The sequence below is a fragment of the Trichomycterus rosablanca genome, chromosome 3, assembly GCF_030014385.1.
Source record: "Trichomycterus rosablanca isolate fTriRos1 chromosome 3, fTriRos1.hap1, whole genome shotgun sequence".
Classification (NCBI taxonomy): Eukaryota; Metazoa; Chordata; class Actinopteri; order Siluriformes; family Trichomycteridae; genus Trichomycterus; species Trichomycterus rosablanca.
This window is the reverse complement of record NC_085990.1, coordinates 4,817,886-4,839,009: the sequence shown is the minus strand read 5'-3', so window position 1 is coordinate 4,839,009 and position 21,124 is coordinate 4,817,886. Positions and strand designations below refer to the sequence as shown.

At 42.1% G+C, this 21,124-nt stretch overlaps 1 protein-coding gene across 1 annotated transcript in view; it reads right to left on the bottom strand.

Moving 5' to 3' along the window:
- Nucleotides 1-21,124, bottom strand: part of myh14 (myosin, heavy chain 14, non-muscle) — a 56,769-nt gene that overhangs the window by 13,159 nt on the left and 22,486 nt on the right. The window contains exons 7-34 of the mRNA XM_062992483.1: nucleotides 20,315-20,362; nucleotides 20,057-20,068; nucleotides 16,760-16,852; nucleotides 16,602-16,665; nucleotides 15,505-15,603; nucleotides 15,264-15,407; nucleotides 14,139-14,353; nucleotides 13,883-14,035; nucleotides 13,035-13,208; nucleotides 11,640-11,813; nucleotides 11,417-11,531; nucleotides 11,058-11,129; nucleotides 7,853-8,052; nucleotides 7,003-7,124; nucleotides 6,774-6,843; nucleotides 6,441-6,601; nucleotides 5,906-6,014; nucleotides 5,181-5,312; nucleotides 4,851-5,057; nucleotides 4,625-4,762; nucleotides 3,656-3,779; nucleotides 3,366-3,537; nucleotides 3,060-3,272; nucleotides 2,612-2,756; nucleotides 2,303-2,509; nucleotides 855-959; nucleotides 606-758; nucleotides 258-506 (exon numbers count right to left, since the gene is read on the bottom strand). Coding sequence (XP_062848553.1) covers nucleotides 258-506; nucleotides 606-758; nucleotides 855-959; nucleotides 2,303-2,509; nucleotides 2,612-2,756; nucleotides 3,060-3,272; nucleotides 3,366-3,537; nucleotides 3,656-3,779; nucleotides 4,625-4,762; nucleotides 4,851-5,057; nucleotides 5,181-5,312; nucleotides 5,906-6,014; nucleotides 6,441-6,601; nucleotides 6,774-6,843; nucleotides 7,003-7,124; nucleotides 7,853-8,052; nucleotides 11,058-11,129; nucleotides 11,417-11,531; nucleotides 11,640-11,813; nucleotides 13,035-13,208; nucleotides 13,883-14,035; nucleotides 14,139-14,353; nucleotides 15,264-15,407; nucleotides 15,505-15,603; nucleotides 16,602-16,665; nucleotides 16,760-16,852; nucleotides 20,057-20,068; nucleotides 20,315-20,362 — 3,870 coding nt within the window. The remainder of the gene's footprint in view (nucleotides 1-257; nucleotides 507-605; nucleotides 759-854; nucleotides 960-2,302; nucleotides 2,510-2,611; nucleotides 2,757-3,059; nucleotides 3,273-3,365; nucleotides 3,538-3,655; nucleotides 3,780-4,624; nucleotides 4,763-4,850; nucleotides 5,058-5,180; nucleotides 5,313-5,905; nucleotides 6,015-6,440; nucleotides 6,602-6,773; nucleotides 6,844-7,002; nucleotides 7,125-7,852; nucleotides 8,053-11,057; nucleotides 11,130-11,416; nucleotides 11,532-11,639; nucleotides 11,814-13,034; nucleotides 13,209-13,882; nucleotides 14,036-14,138; nucleotides 14,354-15,263; nucleotides 15,408-15,504; nucleotides 15,604-16,601; nucleotides 16,666-16,759; nucleotides 16,853-20,056; nucleotides 20,069-20,314; nucleotides 20,363-21,124) is intronic.

The window sequence follows — 21,124 nt, the reverse complement described above, 5'->3', positions numbered from 1 at the left end:
CCATCCATCCATCCAACCAACCAAAAACCTCATCCATCCATCCATCCATCCATCCAACAACATGCCCATTTATCCATCCATCCATCCATCCATCCATCCAACAACATGCCCATTTATCCATCCATCCATCCAAAGCATCATCCATTTATCCAACCAACCAATATCCCCATTTATCCATCCATACATCCATCCATCCGTCCATTAAACCATCGATCCATCCATCCATCCATCACTCCATTCATCCATCTCTCTCTAACCTGATCGAATTTCTTCTGTCTCTTCTCCAGAGCTGTGCAGTTCTGTCTCTCTCTCTGTAAAGCGATGGTCATGTCCTCAATCTCTTCTCTCAGACGCTCCTTCTGTCGCTCCACTCGTTCTTTCTCCTCATCCTTGGCTCGTTCTCTCAGCACAGCGTTTTCGAGCTCTCTCTGCAGCTTTCTTTTACTCTCCTCTCCCACTTCCACTGCTGCATTCAGTTCCTCTGACTGTCTCTTCAGATCAGCAAGCTGTTTTTAATAGAAAGTTAAAAAAAACACAGTAATTTTAATTGCATAAAATTAGACCATAAACTGTGTTTGTCCATGTGTGTGTGTGGAAACACCCACCTGTTGGGTGTAAGTTTGGATCTGGCGTGAGAGCTCCCTGGTCTTCCCCTCCTCCTCTTCCAGTCTCTCTGTCACAGAAACTTTCTCCTCTTCCAGAGCTCGAACCCGGGAACCCAGCGCCAGCTTCTGACGGGTCTCATCCTGGAGCAGCTCCTGCGGTACCGTACACACAGACCTCAATCAGCACAGTTCACCACAAGAGCTGTTGTGAAGATAAATAGTCAGGAACACACAGACACAAACAGCTACCTGAGCATCATGTAACTGACTCTCCAGGCTGCTGACTTCTTTACCCAAACGAAGAGATTTGGACTCGGATGAAGACAGGGAGCTGCTCAGAGAGTCGATCTCCATCTGAAATAAACGGACATTTAGCAAAAATGAATGTAGCATGTATGTAGTCAGCGTATGAATAGCAAAACGTCCACAAATTAAATGTAAGATTATAGCAACATCACTGTTCACGAGAATGAAATGTTCAATGAAAATGTTTATTTATTCATCAAGCATTTTCCCATAAGAATAGTAAAATAATAAAATAACGGAATACATTTTTCTCATAAATAAAATGGGTTTAAAGTACTTATAATCAATATTCAGAGATTGGCAGGGAGACAGGTATCACAGAAATATGTCCATCTGCTTATCTACTGATGGCAGCAGCAAAGAGGGCAGAGAGGTGCAGATTAATGTGTCAGTTTCTCTTCACTTGTGCTACACTAAGCGTTAATTCACTCCAGGTGGAAGTTTTTCTATTCATCATTCTTTTTTTTTTCAGAAACCGTGATACTGGGCTCGGCCTGGTCCCACTTACCCCCTGTTTAGATGCCAAGTGAAACACCCTAAATGAGAGGAGTAGAGGGGGCCCCATTTGGATCCACGCTGGACATGAGCTGTACCAGCTGGTGCAGTGAAGTGTGGTTCGTTCATTGCCGTCCCCAGCTTGAACTTGTTTCCTTTCTTTACTCTTTTTCTAAGAACCTGTTTTTCAAAGCTACATTATTATTTCACTCTGGTTAAGCATCCTGCCAACTGGGTTCATTTTTAGCACTTGCAGATGCGAGGCTACACCTTGCCTTGCCATCTCAGTGGCGGGCGCGCAACCCGTCCCATTACAGAAACTCAGCAACCTTAGAAAACTGTGTTTTTAACACTTAGCTAGCTGTGAAAATTGCATCACGGACCGTGAAACGAGCCTTTTCCCATGTAATATGCAATTTGCTGTGAAATTCAAAGTTTAAGGTTTGTGTTTAGTAATTTAACGTTTTTCATTCGTGTAGCATTGAAGTGTCTCACGTTTACTGGTTAATTTGCACTATTAGGCGTCCTAGCAATCCTACGGCAATTCAGTTAGCAATCGCTTAGTGTCGAAATGTCGAAATTTTGAGTGTCTGTCTGTCTTTGAGACAGAACCTCACGCATTCAAATACTAAGGTCGACTGAGCTGTGTATTGTAGCTTCCATTCATTCTATCATTTAATTTATGAGTGTAATTTAATGACTGACGTGAAATGTGGCACTTTGAAAAACGAGGTCCGTGAAATTAAACACATATTCCCGTGAATTTAGGGCGGCCCTAATAAAGCAACTTGCTAAAGAAGCTTGTTGTATCTGGTACTGAGACGCCCAAGCAGTACAAAGACATCTCGACCTGTTGCTTTCGCTACTCCATGATTTCTCTTTTCCTCGTTCTGTACCTGGAGTTTGTGGAGCCTGTCCTCCCTCTCCTCCCTCTCTCTCTCGGCTTGAGTCAGGCGGGCAGTGAGTTCCTGCAGCTGCCCCTCTGCTCTCTTTCTCGCTCTCTCGCTGTCCATCTTGCCTCCCTGTAGGGTCTTCAACTCAGCAGTCAGGTTTCCACGCTCCTCTTCCAGCATGGCCTTGGCTTTCTCCAGAGACTGGCGGGACTGGCGATACACACAAATTATAGCACGATCACGAAAAACTACTCTGCACACAAGAATGTAAACTACCTTAAACTATTTACGATAGTGTAGGCACAGACTCACTCTCTTGGCATTGTCCAGCTGCTCCTGTAGAGAGTCGATGGCAGCGCTGTGTTTCACTCGCATCTCAGAGAGCTGGGCTTCGTGACGCCGGGTTTCTTCTTCAACCAGTCTTTGGAGCTCTCCCAACTCAGCCTCACGACGAGATCTATAAACGTTCATAAACGAAGCATATTGTTTATACAATCCATACATTTAGAAATGCAATTATCTGTTTTTCTACTGTGCTGGGCTTTGATACAATGACTGCAATGAAGTGAGTGATGGGCAGACTATAAGGATTATAAAAAAAATCATTATCTGGGCCCTCAAGTGGCACAGCAGTAAAACACGCTAGAACACCAGAGTTGACATGTCAAATTTGTTGGTTTGGCTGGCTTGTTGTTCATGGGGGGTGCCAGAGGGGATTCCATACACACACACACACACACACACACACACACACACACACCTGAGCTCTTGCTGGGCAGCTGTGGTGTCCAGTGTGTCTTCCAGTTCCGTCCTAAGGGCCTCCAGCTCCTCACCCAGATCCCTCCTCTGCTTCTCGGCCCTTTCTTTCATCCCACGTTCATTTTCCACCTCTTCCTTCAATTCTGACACTTGAGACATGGCTTCTCTCAGAGCCCTCTGTGCCTCGGCACGCCGAGAGCTCTCCTCCTCCAGGCTAACGCACAACAAGATTGATAAGACATTTGATTATTTAAAAAAAACAACACAGTGATCCTGGAGGTCTGTTGAGTGATCTGTTTGTGTGTACCGTGTCTGTAGGGTGGTTATCTCTTTCTCCCTGTTAGCCAGGCTGCTCCGGAGCTCTGTAACTAGCAGGCCCATTTCTGAGAGCTGCTCCTGGGCCTCCGCTGCCTCGCCCTCCATGCGCCGTTTCCATTTCTCCTGCTCTAGACGCACCTGCTCCTCTCGCTTCAGACGCTCTAAGGAGAAATGGGAGTAATGAGAGAATGTTTAATGAGTAATGTTGACCCAGCACCAACCCTAAATTGCTGACAATCAGCGCACTTTCATAATAATCGATAAATATAGTAAAGTTACCTTCCAGATCAGCAATTACAGCTTCCTGCTTGTTCTTGAGCTTGTTAAGACTCTTCACCTTCTCTTCTTCCTCAGTTAGATGATCTGCCACCTCATTCAGCCTCTCCTCCAGCTGCCTTTTTTCCTGATGTGGACCAGAAGTCGGACATAAGGACAATCACCATCATTATCTAAACTGAAACTAACTAGTCATGGAACTTATTAGATGAAATATAAACACTGATTAAGACTTGTCTTTGATTGTGACACAGAGGTGCCAGGTGTAGCCCCACACCCGCAAGAATAAAAAATGAACCCAGTATGCAGGACGCTTAACCAAGGTTAAAGGTTGGCTGCTCGGTCCAGTCCGATTTTCCATTGGCGCCCATTGACAGCACACTTTGTCGTGGTGCTTTTTTATTATCTTTTTCTGCTTTTTACCCCCTTTTTCGCCCAATTTAGCATTGCCAATCCACTGCTGGGGACCTCAACGGCGTCCAAGGAGGGTGTATCTTCGTCTGACACACACTCCCTCTGTCATGTGCGCAGTCCACCAAGCCCTTCTTATTTACACTTCAGGTCTGCTTTGCGTACGGAAAGCCACGCCCCGATCCCTGTGCCCCTCCACTTTCTTTACAAGTGCCCTGGCCAACCAAGGTCCTTCCACCCCTTAGTCTGGTCTTTTCCACCGAGCAGACTGAAAGCCATTTTTTGTCTGCTGCAGGCATTAGCCAAATGTGCCTGCTAGAGGGCGCCCAGCCAATCAGTAGCAGAGCCGAGATTCGAACCGGGGAGCTCAGAATCTCGGCGCTGGTCTGCTGTGCCACCTGGGCACCCCCGTTGTGGACTCACAATGGAAAGGTCCTGTTAGAGCAAACTGCCCCAGAGGTAGCATGACGTCCCTCCCTGCCCAGTACTACTGCAATATTGGGCTGTTGTGTCTAGGAGTGGACTTGCGTACGTGACCACAATACTTGTACGTAATCTGACCTTGCTCAGTCTGTCTCTCTGCTCTCCTGCAGTCATGCTCTCAGCTTCTAGACTCTTAACTTTGGTTTCTAGAGTAACTTTTTCTAACAAGAGTCGCTGCCTCGCCCCCTCCTCCTCCTCCAACTGCTCCTCCAAATCCTGAAAGAAGAGGAGAAACGATGTAGGCAATAAATCACGGCCACATCTATGTCTGCACTTACTGAACTAAGCAGGGTCGTTTACTCACCTGTATATGCTGCTGCTGTCGCTTCTTTTCACTGGCTAGTTGAACGCCCCTTTCTTCCTCTTCCTCCAGTCGGCCCTCGAGCTCCCCCAAGACTTCCTCAAGCTCCTGCTTACGGTTGGCCAGTCGGGCTCTCATCTCCTCTGCCTCTGCAAATAACTCAGCCTCGGCCTGGAGCTGGTCAGTGAGCACGGCCTTTTCCTCCAGCAGCTGGCAGAAGAAGAAGATGATGGATCATATTAACAGCAAATAAAGCCATGACTGGCATCACTGCAGCGACTGCAAGATAAAGGAAAAAATAGAAAAAGCAGCAGCGGTGGTGGACTTGTGTACCTGCTGGTGTTTTCTCTCAAGTTCAGAATAATCATGCTCCACTTTTACAAGGGTATCTTTGGCTTTTAGAAGCTGAGCCTCTCGGGCCTGAATTTCCTCGTCTTGGCGAGTCACCTGCAGCAGCGGCTTAACCTGCACACAAAGATAATTAAACCTGTTAATGAGTTTGGATAACTTTCAGAAGCAATTTGGTCACAGTTTTATGTTTGAAAGTAATGTACGATCCTACACGCAGAGTTTACACACCACATAAAGGTGTATATCCCACTCTTTCTCATTCATATGCAAATGAGATGGACGGACGGACGGACGGACGGACGGACAGACAGACAGATAGATATATGATGTAATTAGATGATGTAATTAAACTAAAAGTTATTATTAATTAGCAAAAATAATAAACAAGCAGTTGCAGTTCTTCATTATTGAGTCCAGTCTGTAATAAAGTCTGTAGTTTTTTTTTGGACATATTCGGTGCAACACGCCAGGTTCCTGTCACATCTTAAGTGCAGGTATTAATCTGATCTGCCATCGTTAACTGTACGTTACCAAGTTATGTCTCTGTGTATCTGCCAGTCTACAGACTCTTTTTATTCTTACATTCTCTATAGGTGTCAATTTATTTATTTATTTTGAATTATGGTTCATACATGTAATAAAATGCATTGTGCTTGGATGCCAAGCCCGAGCTTGTTCTGAAAGTGCAAAAGTGTGTGGTTTATTACCTTGGTAAACAGTCTCCACCACTGCCAGTTGCGCAGCTTCAGGTAGGCGGCGCAGTTTCTTTGCATCACCCGCAGGGCACTTAGTTGCTGCTGCTTCTTCTGGAACGCCCTACCAACCGATCAAAGGATTTAATTACAAACACGCAGATACAAACTTAATTAGTGTAGAGTCTGCTGGTTTATTAGTTTGTGTTTTTTAAAACTAGAAGTCAAGGGAATAAAAATGTCAACTCATTTGTTGTTTTATTCTATTTAAGTAGTTTTAAAAGCAACATTTCTAGTTTCTTTTAAGTTTAGTTGTTCGTTACATGCAGAGTTTAGCAAATGCCTTTATTCAAATTGACTTACAATCATTACTGAATATTATTTAAGCAACTAAGGGTTAAGAGCCTAGCCTAGGGGCCCAACAGTAGCAACTTGGTGGTGGGGCTTGAACAAGCAACCGTCTAATTACTAGTTCAGTACCATAACTGTAGAGCTGATTCTTAATTCTGTCAACTATAACATTCCTTATGTGCAGCCACACCTCACTCACCTTCTGGACAGATATCCACGGGCGGCGCTTTGAAAGCGGATGATGGTGTCAGTAATCTTCAGGTCTCGTTCTTCCTCCAGATGTGCCAGCACCCCAGCTCGAAAAAACACTTTACTCTGCCCCACTCGGAAAAGATTCCCATCCAGTTCCAGAGCACGGATCTGGACACAGTTAGGGAAACACTTACTGCACATGGACAACAACCTAGATGTGAAGATATTTGCTGCAGAAATTATAAATAAGACCACAACTTGAAAGGCGGCTGCTTATTGTCGAACACTATCTCACCTCAGTAACATTCTGTATATAATCTCAGTTTTAAGAACAACTCACCATTAGTTCTGAAGCCTGCTTGCCGTCCATAAAGGTGCGGGGTATGGCGTTCGGAGTCAGAATCTCATACCTGAGATACATCAACAAGAACATAAAGCACAGCACCAAAGTACAAAACAGGGATCTAATGAAAACCCCCCAAAAAAGTGCAGGTATAAAGCCGAATAAAGAAAGATTATAGCAGAAATAAAGCTCAGTCTGGACAGATGGTTATAACACATGCACACACCTTTGTCTAAACTCCTGGAACGGGATGCGGTTCGGGAAGCCCTGTCTACAGATTCTGATGCCCTCCAGCACTCCGTTACACCTCAGCTGATCCAAGACTAGATGAGGATTCAACTTCCCTGCCTAAAAAAGCAAAAGAGAGAGAAAGAGAAAGAAGAAGGGGTTAGTTAACGTGTGCTGGTATTTTATATATTTTGACTATTTTTTTAACAACATGGCTCCGACAAGCTGTCTCCAAGATAAATCACTGATACGTTTATTTTAATGCACTGGTTCTAATATCTTTATCAATTACAACTTATTCTCTGAATCTTTTCACAATATTATGTACAGCAGATGGTGAATTATTTGCAATCTTTGAACCAAATGACAATTATAACTTATTTAATAGGACATGTTTGATGATGTGCTGCAGGTTTTAATGTAGCCGTTGTAGGACAGATGTTTTATATGAAGAAATGAACTGTTAACATTGGCTTGTAGCACAAACGTTCCAAAACATCAAACATTAGCATCAATGGATAAAAATGAAGGATTGTTTTTGGACAGAGCTTACAAAGTAACAGCAAAATCATACAGATGTTTGACTTGTTGAGAGAAACGTCACATCACTTATTGTATCCTAATAATAAACAGACTGTAGAGGCCCTGGGGATCCAGGGTTCGAATCTAAGCAGTGCTATCAACTGGTCGGGCATCTGTATAGACATGATTGGCCTTTCTGGACCTACACAACTACACACTCTACCTTTCTTTAATACTTATATAAATATAACAATTTCACAAGTTTATTGATTAAGATTAATTATTACATTACTTAATAATGAATTATACCACAATCTTTTACACACCCTCTTCTCATGGTTGGGAATGATGCAGCGCAGGAAGTTGGGGTTGGTGTTCCGCAGTGTGGCCATCAGTTTGGTCAGAGACTCTTTGTACAGCTGTCCAACTGTCCGGAACATTCCCTTCTTAGTCTTCAGCCCAGCGGCTCCGAATGTTACCGGCCCAGTGCTTTCTGAAACTTGGTCCAATCCCACAATCCTGTCCACTGGGTAACACAAACAATAACTGCATGTTAAAGTCGTCATTTGAATGGGTTTCAGTTTCTTTGTTAGGCAAAAAGAACACTCAGTATCCTCAGTTACCAAACTATTAAAAACAGTGTAATTAATAGGACTTGTGTAACAGCGTGGAAAATATGCCTCTGTCCCAACTTTTATAAGTGTGTTGCAAGCTTTTTTACATAATTATATTTGTTTGTTTGTTTATTAGAACACAGTCATGGACAATTTAGTATCTCCACCTCATTTGCATGTCTTTGGACTGTGGGAGGAAACCGGCGCTCCTGGAGGAAACCCACACGAACAAGGGGAGAACATGCAAACTCCACACCGCCCCACCTGGGGATCAAACCCAGGACCTTCTTGCTGTGAGGCGACAGTGCTACCCACTATGCCAACGTGCCGCCCGCATAATTAAATTAAATATGGTCAGTAAAAACACTGGAACACTGGCACTTCTGTCAGTTAAATAACATAATTATTGTTGTTAGTGCATTTTTGTCCCATCAAATGTCCCAACTTTTTAGAAAAGTGCTTTAAATGTTATTATAATTGTAATAAACTAGTTAATCTTGGAGTTTAGTAGATTTCAAAGCTGCAGTGTGTCACTGAGGCTATTTAAGCATATAATGATTCCTCTTCCAAAATGCAAGCAACAGTCGAGTACTGTCCGAGGTTGCTGCTTTAATTGGTGATGGATGTGTGTTTATTAATAAATGAATAAATATCTTTACCAGCTGAAAAGTTGGACCAAATAATGTAGGACCAAACAAAGAAAAGATACACACTGCAGCTTTAAAATCAAAACTGTATAAAACACTTTAGAAGATACAGGGGTTGGACAAAATAACTGAAACACCTGTCATTTTAGTGTGGGAGGTTTCATGGCTAAATTGGACCAGTCTGGTGGCCAATTTTCATTAATTGCACATTGCACCAGTAAGAGCAGAGTGTGAAGGTTCAATTAGCAGGGTAAGAGCACAGTTTTGCTCAAAATATTGCAATGCACACAACATTATGGGTGACATACCAGAGTTCAAAAGAGGACAAATTGTTGGTGCACGTCTTGCTGGCGCATCTGTGACCAAGACAGCAAGTCTTTGTGATGTATCAAGAGCCACGGTATCCAGGGTAATGTCAGCATACCACCAAGAAGGACAAACCACATCCAACAGGATTAACTGTGGACGCAAGAGGAAGCTGTCTGAAAGGGATGTTCGGGTGCTAACCCGGATTGTATCCAAAAAACATAAAACAACGGCTGCCCAAATCACGGCAGAATTAAATGTGCACCTCAACTCTCCTGTTTCCACCAGAACTGTCCGTCGGGAGCTCCACAGGGTCAATATACACGGCCGGGCTGCTATAGCCAAACCTTTGGTCACTCGTGCCGATGCCAAACGTCGGTTTCAATGGTGCAAGGAGCGCAAATCTTGGGCTGTGGACAATGTGAAACATGTATTGTTCTCTGATGAGTCCACCTTTACTGTTTTCCCCACATCCGGGAGAGTTACGGTGTGGAGAAGCCCCAAAGAAGCATACCACCCAGACTGTTGCATGCCCAGAGTGAAGCATGGGGGTGGATCAGTGATGGTTTGGGCTGCCATATCATGGCATTCCCTTGGCCCAATACTTGTGCTAGATGGGCGCATCACTGCCAAGGACTACCGAACCATTCTGGAGGACCATGTGCATCCAATGGCGGTGCCGTGTATCAGGATGACAATGCACCAATACACACAGCAAGACTGGTGAAAGATTGGTTTGATGAACATGAAAGTGAAGTTGAACATCTCCCATGGCCTGCACAGTCACCAGATCTAAATATTATTGAGCCACTTTGGGGTGTTTTGGAGAAGCGAGTCAGGAAACGTTTTCCTCCACCAGCATCACGTAGTGACCTGGCCACTATCCTGCAAGAAGAATGGCTTAAAATCCCTCTGACCACTGTGCAGGACTTGTATATGTCATTTCCAAGACGAATTGACGCTGTATTGGCCGCAAAAGGAGGCCCTACACCATACTAATAAATTATTGTGGTCTAAAACCAGGTGTTTCAGTTATTTTGTCCAACCCCTGTACAATCATGGCATATTATATCAACTCACGCAGTGACTAAACACAAACCAGAACAACACAATTCAGTCCTGACAATCTACTAAACACTACTAAGAATTACTACACAGAGAGTACAGCACACACACACACACACACACACACACAGAGAACAGTCATTATAAAGAAAAGAGAAAACATAGAGACAAAATAAATAGGACAAAGATGTGAAATTTTATATACACACACTTGCGGTCAGACATATTCAACCCCCCCATGTAAACAAACCTAAAACAACAAGTCTGAGTAAAAGAGGAATTAATATTTATTGAACACCTTTGTTATTTCTGTGAATCTATGATGCTAGTAACATGGTCAGGACTGCCAGTTCATTGGTCCACCCTCATGCTTAAATGTGGGGACCTCGCCTTGCTGCTGCGCCATGAGATTGGAACTTCTGAACAACACTCCCATTAGTGTCTCTAGTGATGTTCGGGGTCTTGGATTTACCCTTTGCCATTTTGGTGCAATACAATTATTACCTCTCTCAGCTTTTGTGAGCAGCTCCTTTGTTTTTAGCATAGTTGCAACACACCTTGAACATTGAAATGTCTGGGTGATGTTTACAAAACACATTACAACTGAAGCAAATTATGCTAGCAATTGAGTTCCCCATGGTTTAATCATGCTGTAACCCAACTTTAGGTCCTACAGAATAACAGTAGATTTTAAATCAGCAGTATTATCTTATTATGAATCATTTTCTTTCTTCATTTGCTGCATCAATCAACTGATAAAGATGTAATTTAAAGCAGCATCCAGCTCTGCAGAAAAGTTACGAGCTACAAATTCTTATTATTTTGGAGGGGGTTGAATATTTCTGTCCAAGAGGGTGGACAGAGAGGAAAGAAAATTAATTCAAGGAGAATAAACCTACTGCTGTCAGAGCCATTGGTCTGCATGGTAGCATATGAGTCAAAAAAGTAGACACGAGGGAGTGTCTGAATATCTGAGGAGGAAAAACGCAAACCAGAGAGAACAGAATAGAACAGAGAAAGGAAGAATCAGTAGTGTAGAGAAAAATAAAGAGAAAGAGGCAGAAAAGTTAGTACATGACTAACAAAATATTTTGAAGAATAGCTCTTTATGATTTATATGATATTAATAAAATAATTATTCCACTGCAAATCTTGTGACCTGATCAGCATCATGTAAACATTACTGATGCTTTACACCAGGATAATCAGAGCCTGATTGGTCTGTTTAATGAAGCATGTACATGAAAATTGTCCTCACCCTCTCTCCACAGCTCTGAAATAAAGTGATCAGACGACTGGTGTAGAAGAGAGGCAACATTATCATTCAGAGGATCCATGTTCTTCACCAACCACTCATCTGCCTTATAATCCACCTGCAAACAAGTGACAACGTGATCGACTGCAAGAGTGAGAAGACATTTGTTGTAAAAATAAAACCATTTTTGAGGAGAGAAACTGAATTAAGAAGGATGAGCTCAGACCTTGCCAGCGTAGTGTATGATAGAGAAATCAGCTTCTTCACGGAGTTGCCGCGGTCTGAAGAACTTGGGATGGGAACCTTGTTCGGCCGACAGCTTTTCGACAAACGACCGATCTGTCGCTCTTGGAAACCAGCACTCTTCGTCCAGCAGAGCCAGCACACCAGGAGGATTGGCCTGTCAAACAACCGATCATTACTAAAGGCTTTCCATCCATAAAAGCATTTTCCCCATTGTATTGTACGGATTGGATATATCCAATTGTTTTCTGCACTCTGGCAACCCCACAGCGAAACCAGTGGGGCGAAACTGATTCTCACCGTTTCAAAAAAACGCTACCTATTGAATTCCACTTCGACTTAAAACCACAGCATTGTAAGAAAAACACGGCATGGTGACTAGAGAGCTGTTAAGCACTAAGACAGGTTTGCATTTTAGATCGAAATCCCACGTTTCATAATTCTGGAAAACTACAGCGCAATATTCACTCTTCAGCTAACATCACAGGGTGTAGCCTGCTTTCCATTAGTGAACTGTACAAGTCCAGGATTATGTAAGCGTGTGAAGACGCTTCTTATCCTGGCCACCAAAGTACGCCCTGGCAAACGCTTCAGAAGGAGCTTGGATCGTGCCGTGGTCTATTACACTAGCCCAACACCGCTGAGATTCAAACCTGGCCGACCGCGTATCTATACAGACATGATTGGCTGAAAAAGGGGGCGGCGGCCAAACAGCTTAGCCGTTAAGAGGTGCGCTTGTCAGTGCCAGTCCCAGGTCCAGATAAAAATAGAGGGGTTGCGTCAGGAGGGGCATCCGGCATAAAAAAAACTGTGCCAAATCAGATATGCAGACCACAATGATCTGCTGTGGCAACACCTATATACGGGAGCAGCCAAAAAAAAAAAACAAGTAGAATCAAGCATAAACTAGAGACTATATTGAAATTTACACTAACAGAGCATTAGGAACACCAAACTATTAGGGTGTGGGGGTGGATGGATTGCCTCTGCAATTGACTGGCACCCTGCCCAGGGTACTGCTGCCTTGCACTTAGTCTTTCTTAAACTCTAACCTGTCCATAAACCTGTGTACCTGACCAGTGAACTTTAAAACTTACAGTTATATTACTACAGGTCTGTCCTAAACTTCTTTTAATACCTCGAACTATCTGATATTAATATGTAATCTGTACAGTTTGTATCATTTGTACAGTTTAGTATGCTCGATTTGGCTTGTGATATTTGAGCTGTTTTTTAGTGTTTTTTTCCATGTACGTTCATGTAAATGCCTTTTACATTGGACTTCAAGTCTGATAGAGATTACACTGCATAATACTGCTATACTCTAAATACACTGTATGTATGAAGGAAGAACCAAATCTGAAACAAAGCTACTTACCGGTCTTTCTATCAGGTCGATGCACGGCTGCAGGTCGAGACCAAAGTCGATGAAATTCCACTCGATCCCCTCGCGCTGGTACTCCTCTTGCTCCAGTATAAACATAGTGTGGTTGAACAGCTGCTGCAGCTTTTCGTTGGTGTAGTTTATACACAGCTGCTCAAATGAGTTCAGCTAAAGTGAGAACAAAAATCAGACTTTATAAGCAAAGCGTCTAAAGAAACATACTCAATGCAAATACTTATACACTGATCAGCCATAACATTAAAACCACCTCCTTGTTTCTACACTCACTGTCCATTTTATCAGCTTCCACCATATAGAAGCACTTTGTAGTTCTACAGTTACTGACTGAATTTCACCCTGTTCTTTAATGGTCAGGACCCCCACAGGACCACCACAGAGCAGATATTATTTGGGTGGTGGATCATTCTCAGCACTGCAGTGACACTGACATGGTGGTGGTGTGTTAGTGTGTGTTATGCTGGTATGAGTGGATCAGACACAGCAGCTTTGCTGGAGTTTTTAAATACCTTGTCCACTCACTGTCCACTCTATTAGACACTCCTACCTAGTTGGTCCACCTTGTAGATGTAAAGTCAGAGACGATCGCTCATCTATTGCTGCTGTTTGAGTTGGTCATCTTTGGGACCATCATCAGTGGGCACAGGACGCTGCCCACAGGGTGCTGTTGGCTGGATATATATTTACAAAGTGCTTCTATATGGTAAGTGGAGCTGATAAAATGGACAGTGAGTGTAGAAACAAGGAGGTGGTTTTAATGTTAACAGAGATCTGAGATAAACAAACTTAAAATAATAAAGTGGTGCCTTTATTATTAATCTTGCCTGAAAAATCTCAAAGCCAGCGATGTCCAGGATGCCTATGAACGATGCTCCTTGTCTCTGTCGCCGGTCCAGTGCTCGGTTAATGCGGTGCACCAGCCAGCGGAACAGCCGCTCGTAGGTGGCCTTCGCCAGAGCCTCGATCGCAAAGTCTGCCTAAACCCCCCAACCACAGGAAATAAATCTAAATTAATATAATTATTTAATACCTACAAACTTCTACTTCACGTCTGACTGTATACAACATCCACCCAATCACCTGCTCCTTGGTCTGAGCCTTCTGCACGTACTCGCGGCCCACTTTGATGCGAGGGGTGAGGATGGCTCGACTGAACTCCAGCACACTGATGCCCAGCAGGTGGGAGAGCTTCTGTGCGGCTGTGTCGTCGGGCATGGACGCTTGGTCTGTGTTTTTCTCTTTCTGAAACGAGATGTTTCCGAACTGCAGCACTGAAGAGATTACCTTTAACATGGCTGTGTGAGAGAGAGAGAGAGAGAGAGAGAGAGAGAGAGAGAGAGAGAGAGCGAGGGAGAGAGATAAAATTTGATTTTCTATAGTAAACATTTATTTTTGATTGTCTTAATTTTTTTTCAACGGCTTTATCTTGGTCAGGGTCTAGGATGGTCCGGTTTCATTGGGAAACACTGGGAGCTAGTAGATTTCGATGACTTTGCTTCTCATTAGTATTAAAATCTCTTTTGAATGTGGTAAAATGAGCTGCTTTTTGAGACCTTCTGCCCCGTTTCCCATTGGTTCTATTTGAGTGATGTTTGGATTCAGCAGGTCTGACAGTAATTTATTTATTTTATTAATCAATTTACTTAGTTGTTTTACACTGTGTTTACACAGTGGTTATATTCATATATACATAATCTGCAATTGAATTTGGTTAACTGGTCAAGTTAGTAGCCAAGGGGGCAATTACTTTTTCACACAGGGCCAAGTATGGCTGAACAGCATGCTTTCCATCAATAAATACAATTATTTAAAAAGCATAATGTGTTTACTTGGCTGTGTCTGTGTGGGTTTCCTCCGGGAGCTCCGGTTCCCTCCCACAGTCCAAAAACATGCAGTCAGGTTAATTGGAGACACTGAATTGCCCTATAGGTGAATGGGTGTGTGTGTGTGTGTGTATGTGTGTCTGCCCTGCAATGGACTGGCGCCCTGTCCAGGGTGTTACTGTGTGCCTTGCACCCATTGAAAAGCTAAAAGTAGTTTAATGATCTGAAACGTAAAAGTAATAAATATGCAAAAATAGAAGAAATTGGGAAGGGGGCAAATACTTTTTCACAGCACTGTCTCTCCATCCCAATAATTTCCTCCATAACTACAATCCAAATGTACATTTAATAGCTACTAGTAGAAAAGCATTATCTCTCTCACATGTGCACTCCTCTGGTGTGAAACCCATGATGCTCATGGAGTCCATGGTCTGGGTGAAGTTCTCAGATTCACTCTGACCTGGAATAGGAACTGATCCCGCACACAGGAAGCGATACTGATCAGCGCTGTCCAGGAGCAGCTCAGCTAGAAAAAACAAAAGCAAATTTAATACAAGAAACATCTGTGAAGAATTAAACGTGTATTAAAGTGTACATATGTATGTGTGTGTGTGTGTTCTCACTTTTCATGGCCTCAGAGGCTCCACACAGTAACTGGTAGAATATGTGGAAGGTTCTTTCATCTTTGGCCTGTCGGATCGCTCGAGACTTCTCCAAAAGATCTGATTCATAATGATTAAGGACCGATCCACAAACAACAGGCTCATGATTATGAGCAACAAACAAGTAGACTGACAGAAAGACCTACATACGTTATTTGGCCAAAAGTATGTGGACACCCCTCCAATTATTGAGTTCAGGTGTTTCAGCCACACTCAATGCTAACATCTATAAAAACTAATTTTATTATTTACCTTAAACTTTGTGGCAACAGTTTAGTCCTAAACTGTCCTTAAACTTTCCTGCATAACACACACACCCACACAAATACACACATGAACGCATACATACATACATACATTCACAAATACACACACATACATACACATATAAAATACACATATGCATACATATACACATACACACATATGTACAAACATATATACACAGACATACATACACACACATATAATACACATATGCATACATACATACAAATACACATACAGGTATGTATAAACATTCACACACATACATACACAAATACAAACATACATACACACACATACATACACACACACAAATACAAACATACATACACACATACACAAATAGATAGATAGATAGATAGATAGATAGATAGATAGATAGATAGATAGATAGATAGATAGATAGATAGATAGATAGATAGATAGATACTTTATCGATCCCGAAGGAAATAAGGAAATTAGAGAGTTAGAGATTACAAACATAAATTAGAAAAATACAAACATACATACACACACACACACGCACACACATTTAGTACACATGTGCATACATACATTCATTCATTCCCAGCAACGACTTGTCAGAGCCGCAGTGAATCTAGGGACTGTCCTGAGAACACTGAGAACAAGTTAATATATACCCACACTAACTCACACCCAGGAAAATTTTAGTGCAGTCCATCTACTGGAATGTTTTAAGAGGTGAAAGGGATACAAGAACACATAGGAAGAACATGTAAATTCCACACAGACAGTAACTGAAAACTAAGGATCAAACACTGGAAGGATACAGGTCTCAATGTTGGCACCAACTATGTATCCGGCCACATCAAAATTAATCCGGATAAATTTACCCTGAAACAACAACAAATATATAATTTACACCAAACTGAGCTTACAGACTAAAAAAACACAAGTAACTCCGGAAGATAGGAGGAAATAATCTTACAAATCTGGAAGAATTGTCATTTTTGACAGTCTTGGCATTTCCAAATGCTTCCAGGATGGGGTTGGCTTGCAGTAGTTGTCTCTCTAGCTCCCCCTATATTACACAGAGAGTAAAGTCATTATGCAGCATTAACACCGATCCTGTGTTTACACTAGTGGGTGACAAATTGCTCAGAAAGATTTACAGTTTACTGTGTAAATATTACAGACTGACACTGATTATATATTTTAGTTTTGTTAAGCAAATGTTCTGTGTGTGCTTTAAACACCACAGTACAAGAGCGTAAGAGAAGCTGTAGCTGGTGAGATTTCCACTGACGTCGGATTCACACACGACATAACTGGTCTGTTGGACATATCCAATCACCAACATTGGTCGCTGTACTGTGCCATCCCTAATTCACCTTAAATTAAAATAATCTGCAGTTAAATGTCATTTGCCTGATACTTTTTTGCATGTCACCCTAGGGCTGGGCGATATGGATCAAAAATAATATCTCGATATTTTTTGCTGAACGGCGATATACGATATATATCTCGATATTTTTTTATCCCATAAGGTAATAACAAAAAGACACTTCTGAGACAAAGCTACATGTTCCAATTTTTTTACAGTCACTTTTATTAATATTCATGCTGAGGAAGCTTCACACAAGAACTATTTTTCCTTAAAAAAAAAAAAAAAAAAAAAAAAAAAAAAAAAAAAAAAAAGAGCTATTCTAAGAAAAAAAAAGTAGTTTTCAAAGGCATCTCCTGTCGTGTAATGTGAATTACAAATATATTGTCTGGCCCTTTAAGAATGTTAAGTGCACTATAGGGCGCAGGGAGCAAGTGTGTAGGGAAGATGTCGGAATGACACGGTTTCCGGCTGAGCTTGTGTGACATTAAAAGTAAAACCCCGTTAAAGTAAACCCCTCGTTAAACCCCTCGTTAACCCCCCCCACCGCCCCATGTTTGGACTTTATACATTATTTTATGTATATGTCGCCACAACATTTACATTAATATTTTCTTTTACTGTATAGAACTCAGTTCTGTAATACAGGCAGAACTAATCGTTCATGTTACTGTGTAACTATTACATCATTTAATGCATTTTAATCAGCGTTCTGCTTTATGCACTTTATTATTATTTAACAGCTTTATTTGTTGTTTAATTGCTGTTTGCTCCTTGTTTACTGCAGAGTTCATGCAATTTAATAACGTTTGGTTGTTTACTGGCCGACAACAAGAAATACTATAATAGAAGATAAATAAATGACGTGTCGGACGTCGGGCGATCATCCAGTATAAACTAACACAACCACGTACAACATCCAGTACAGAAATCACTCCCCATAATGTTTGTTTTTTACAGATAGAGCAAATACATGCACATCACATATACAAACACAAGAGTAAGAACAACAGGAGACGCACCGTTACGTTATTATTACTTTCTCAACACTTAATGTGAAGTAAATACGTGCATGTCAGCGTGTGCATGCGCTTGTATTGGTTTTTGAAACGAATAACGACTCGTTTTCTTGTTTTTTAACTTTGGGATTTGAAGTGAAAACGAATGACCAAAGGTACACGGAGCTGGAACCTTTTATCTGGACTTGTTTTCGGCATTCTCTACAGAATCCATTATTCTGCTGCTCATCTGACACTTTGAATTCGAACCATCTCCAAATAATTCCAAAAAGAGTCATTATTTTTCTTTTTAGTAAGCAGCTCCTCTTCGATAGCTTCTGTCATGTCTTTATCCGTCTCCATGCTATCGCTGCCTGCAGGAATTACTGGTGAAGCGGTGGGCAGGGGCGAGTTGTGTTCAGTGAGGGAGAGGGGCGGGGCAGTGAGGGAGAGGGGCGGGGCAGGTGAACATGTGCAGAGACAAACTGGGAGAAGAGAAAGACGAACTGTCGGATCTAACTGGAACGCAACATCTATATCGATATATGCGATATTGTCTTATCTTATATCGCGTATGAAAATATATCGATATTTTATAAAATCTCGATATATCGCCCAGCCCTATGTCACCCCCATCTTTCCTCCCAGTCTGGTCATATCTAATTACCCAGTCGCATTTTGCTTCCTCAGCTGCTGCTGACTTCCACTTCTGAACGAGGAGGGCGGCGCACCCTAAGTCGAGGTCAGATGGAGATCTGTATAGTGCACAGAGAGTCACACACTGATCTCAATAACCCCCCGTCTCTGTGCAGGCACCATGAGCCAATCGTTGCCCATTAGTTCCCGGCCTGCCCATATTGGAGCTGAGATTCGAACTTGCAAGTTGGAGATGTCAGCTCTGGTGTGCTAGTGTGTTGTCTAAATAGATAATGCTTTGTCACTCTCTAGTGTAAACCAGGATTACTGAAAAACGCCCTCTTCTGTGCCCCAATGCTGCAAAGCCCCAGCAACCGTATGCTTCATTAAAGACATAAAACAAGCACGAAAGAGCGGCCAGCCATTACCTATCACTAACACATGTGGATCCATTAATAGTATCCATGGGTGTCCAAACAGCTGACCTGTAGGTATACACTGTGCTGCAACTGACTTGAAAAAAATAACTAACAGCAAGCGCAAATGGACTTTATGCGAGAGTGAGGCTGGGTACCACTGAGGGTGATGGACATGGGTGCAGATTACAGAGTGTGTTTACATGCACAAAATAGAATTGCATTAAATATCAATAAAAATGTGTTCCTGGAAATAAAAACTGTGCTGGGAGAGATGGCCAAAACAGCTTGGAGCCTATCCCAGCTTTTCAAAGGGCGCAATGCACACAGTAACACCCTGGACGGGGCGCCAGTCCATCGCAGGGCAGACACACATACACACACACACACACACCCATTCACCTATAGGGCAATTCAGTGTCTCCAATTAACCTGACTGCATGTTTTTGGACTGTGGGAGGAAACCGGAGCTCCCGGAGGAAACACACGCAGACACAGGGAGAACATGCAAACTCCACACAGAAAGGACCCGGACCACAGCGCCTGGAGATCCCACTTAGTCACCGTGCCGGCCCATTATAATTCAGTCAAAGACAAAAGAACAGTTGCAAAACTGCAATGAAACAGTTCCCTCAAAAGTGTATGTAAACTTTTGACCACTGAATTATCTGAACACCAATTATTTTTGGTCCTGTTCGAATGATCGATTACAGTGCACATAAACACACTCACTAACTAACCCAGCCATGCATGGCCATGGCCACAGCACCCCCTATAGGAGAACAGGAGCACAGCACACAGCCAAATTACTACTACTGTACTTCCAAACGTAAGAGTCAGGCCATACTCACATACTGCACACTCTGTGTGAGCACAGCAAAAAAACGTGGGGGAAAGAAAGGAAAAACGTGTGCAGGGAAAACATACAAATAAACAAAATAAGTCAAAACACAAACACTTGGTTAAGGAACATAGAAACACACAAAACATTAAAGCAAAATATTAATGCAACCCTGTGGTTATGACGTCAAGTTTCTACTGAGCAAAATCAAACTAAACCCTCCTTTATTGTGCGTGGAGTGTTGGTAGGAAAATCAGAGCCCACTCACCCTGTTTATAGAACTACTACCACGGCCCAAAGAACGAGTGCCGTCCATCTTAAGCAAAGGGAGGAGAGGAAAGGACAGGACATTACCAAGAGCAGGAGAGACCAGGGGAAAACATACAAAGGAAAAATAAAGCTACAGTAGATAGATAGATAGATAGATAGATAGATAGATAGATAGATAGATAGATAGATAGATAGATAGATAGATAGATAGATAGATAGATAGATAGATAGATAGACAGACAGACAGACAGACAGACAGACAGAAAGACAGATAGACAGAAAGATAGATAGATCGAAGGATGGATGGATGGATGGATGGATGGATGGATGGATAGATAGATGGATAGATGGATAGATGGATAGATAGATAGATAGATAGATAGATAGATAGATAGATAGATAGATAGATAGATAGATAGATAGATAGATAGATAGATAGATAGATCGAAGGATGGATGGATGGATGGATGGATGGATGGATGGATAGATAGATGGATAGATGGATAGATGGATGGATAGATAGATAGATAGATAGATAGATAGATAGATAGATAGATAGATAGATAGATAGATAGATAGATAGATAGATAGATAGATAGATAGATAGACAGAAAGATAGATAGATCGAAGGATGGATGGATGGATGGATGGATGGATGGATGGATGGATAGATAGATGGATAGATGGATAGATGGATAGATAGATGGATAGATAGATAGATAGATAGATAGATAGATAGATAGATAGATAGATAGATAGATAGATAGATAGATAGATAGATAGATAGATAGACAGAAAGATAGATAGA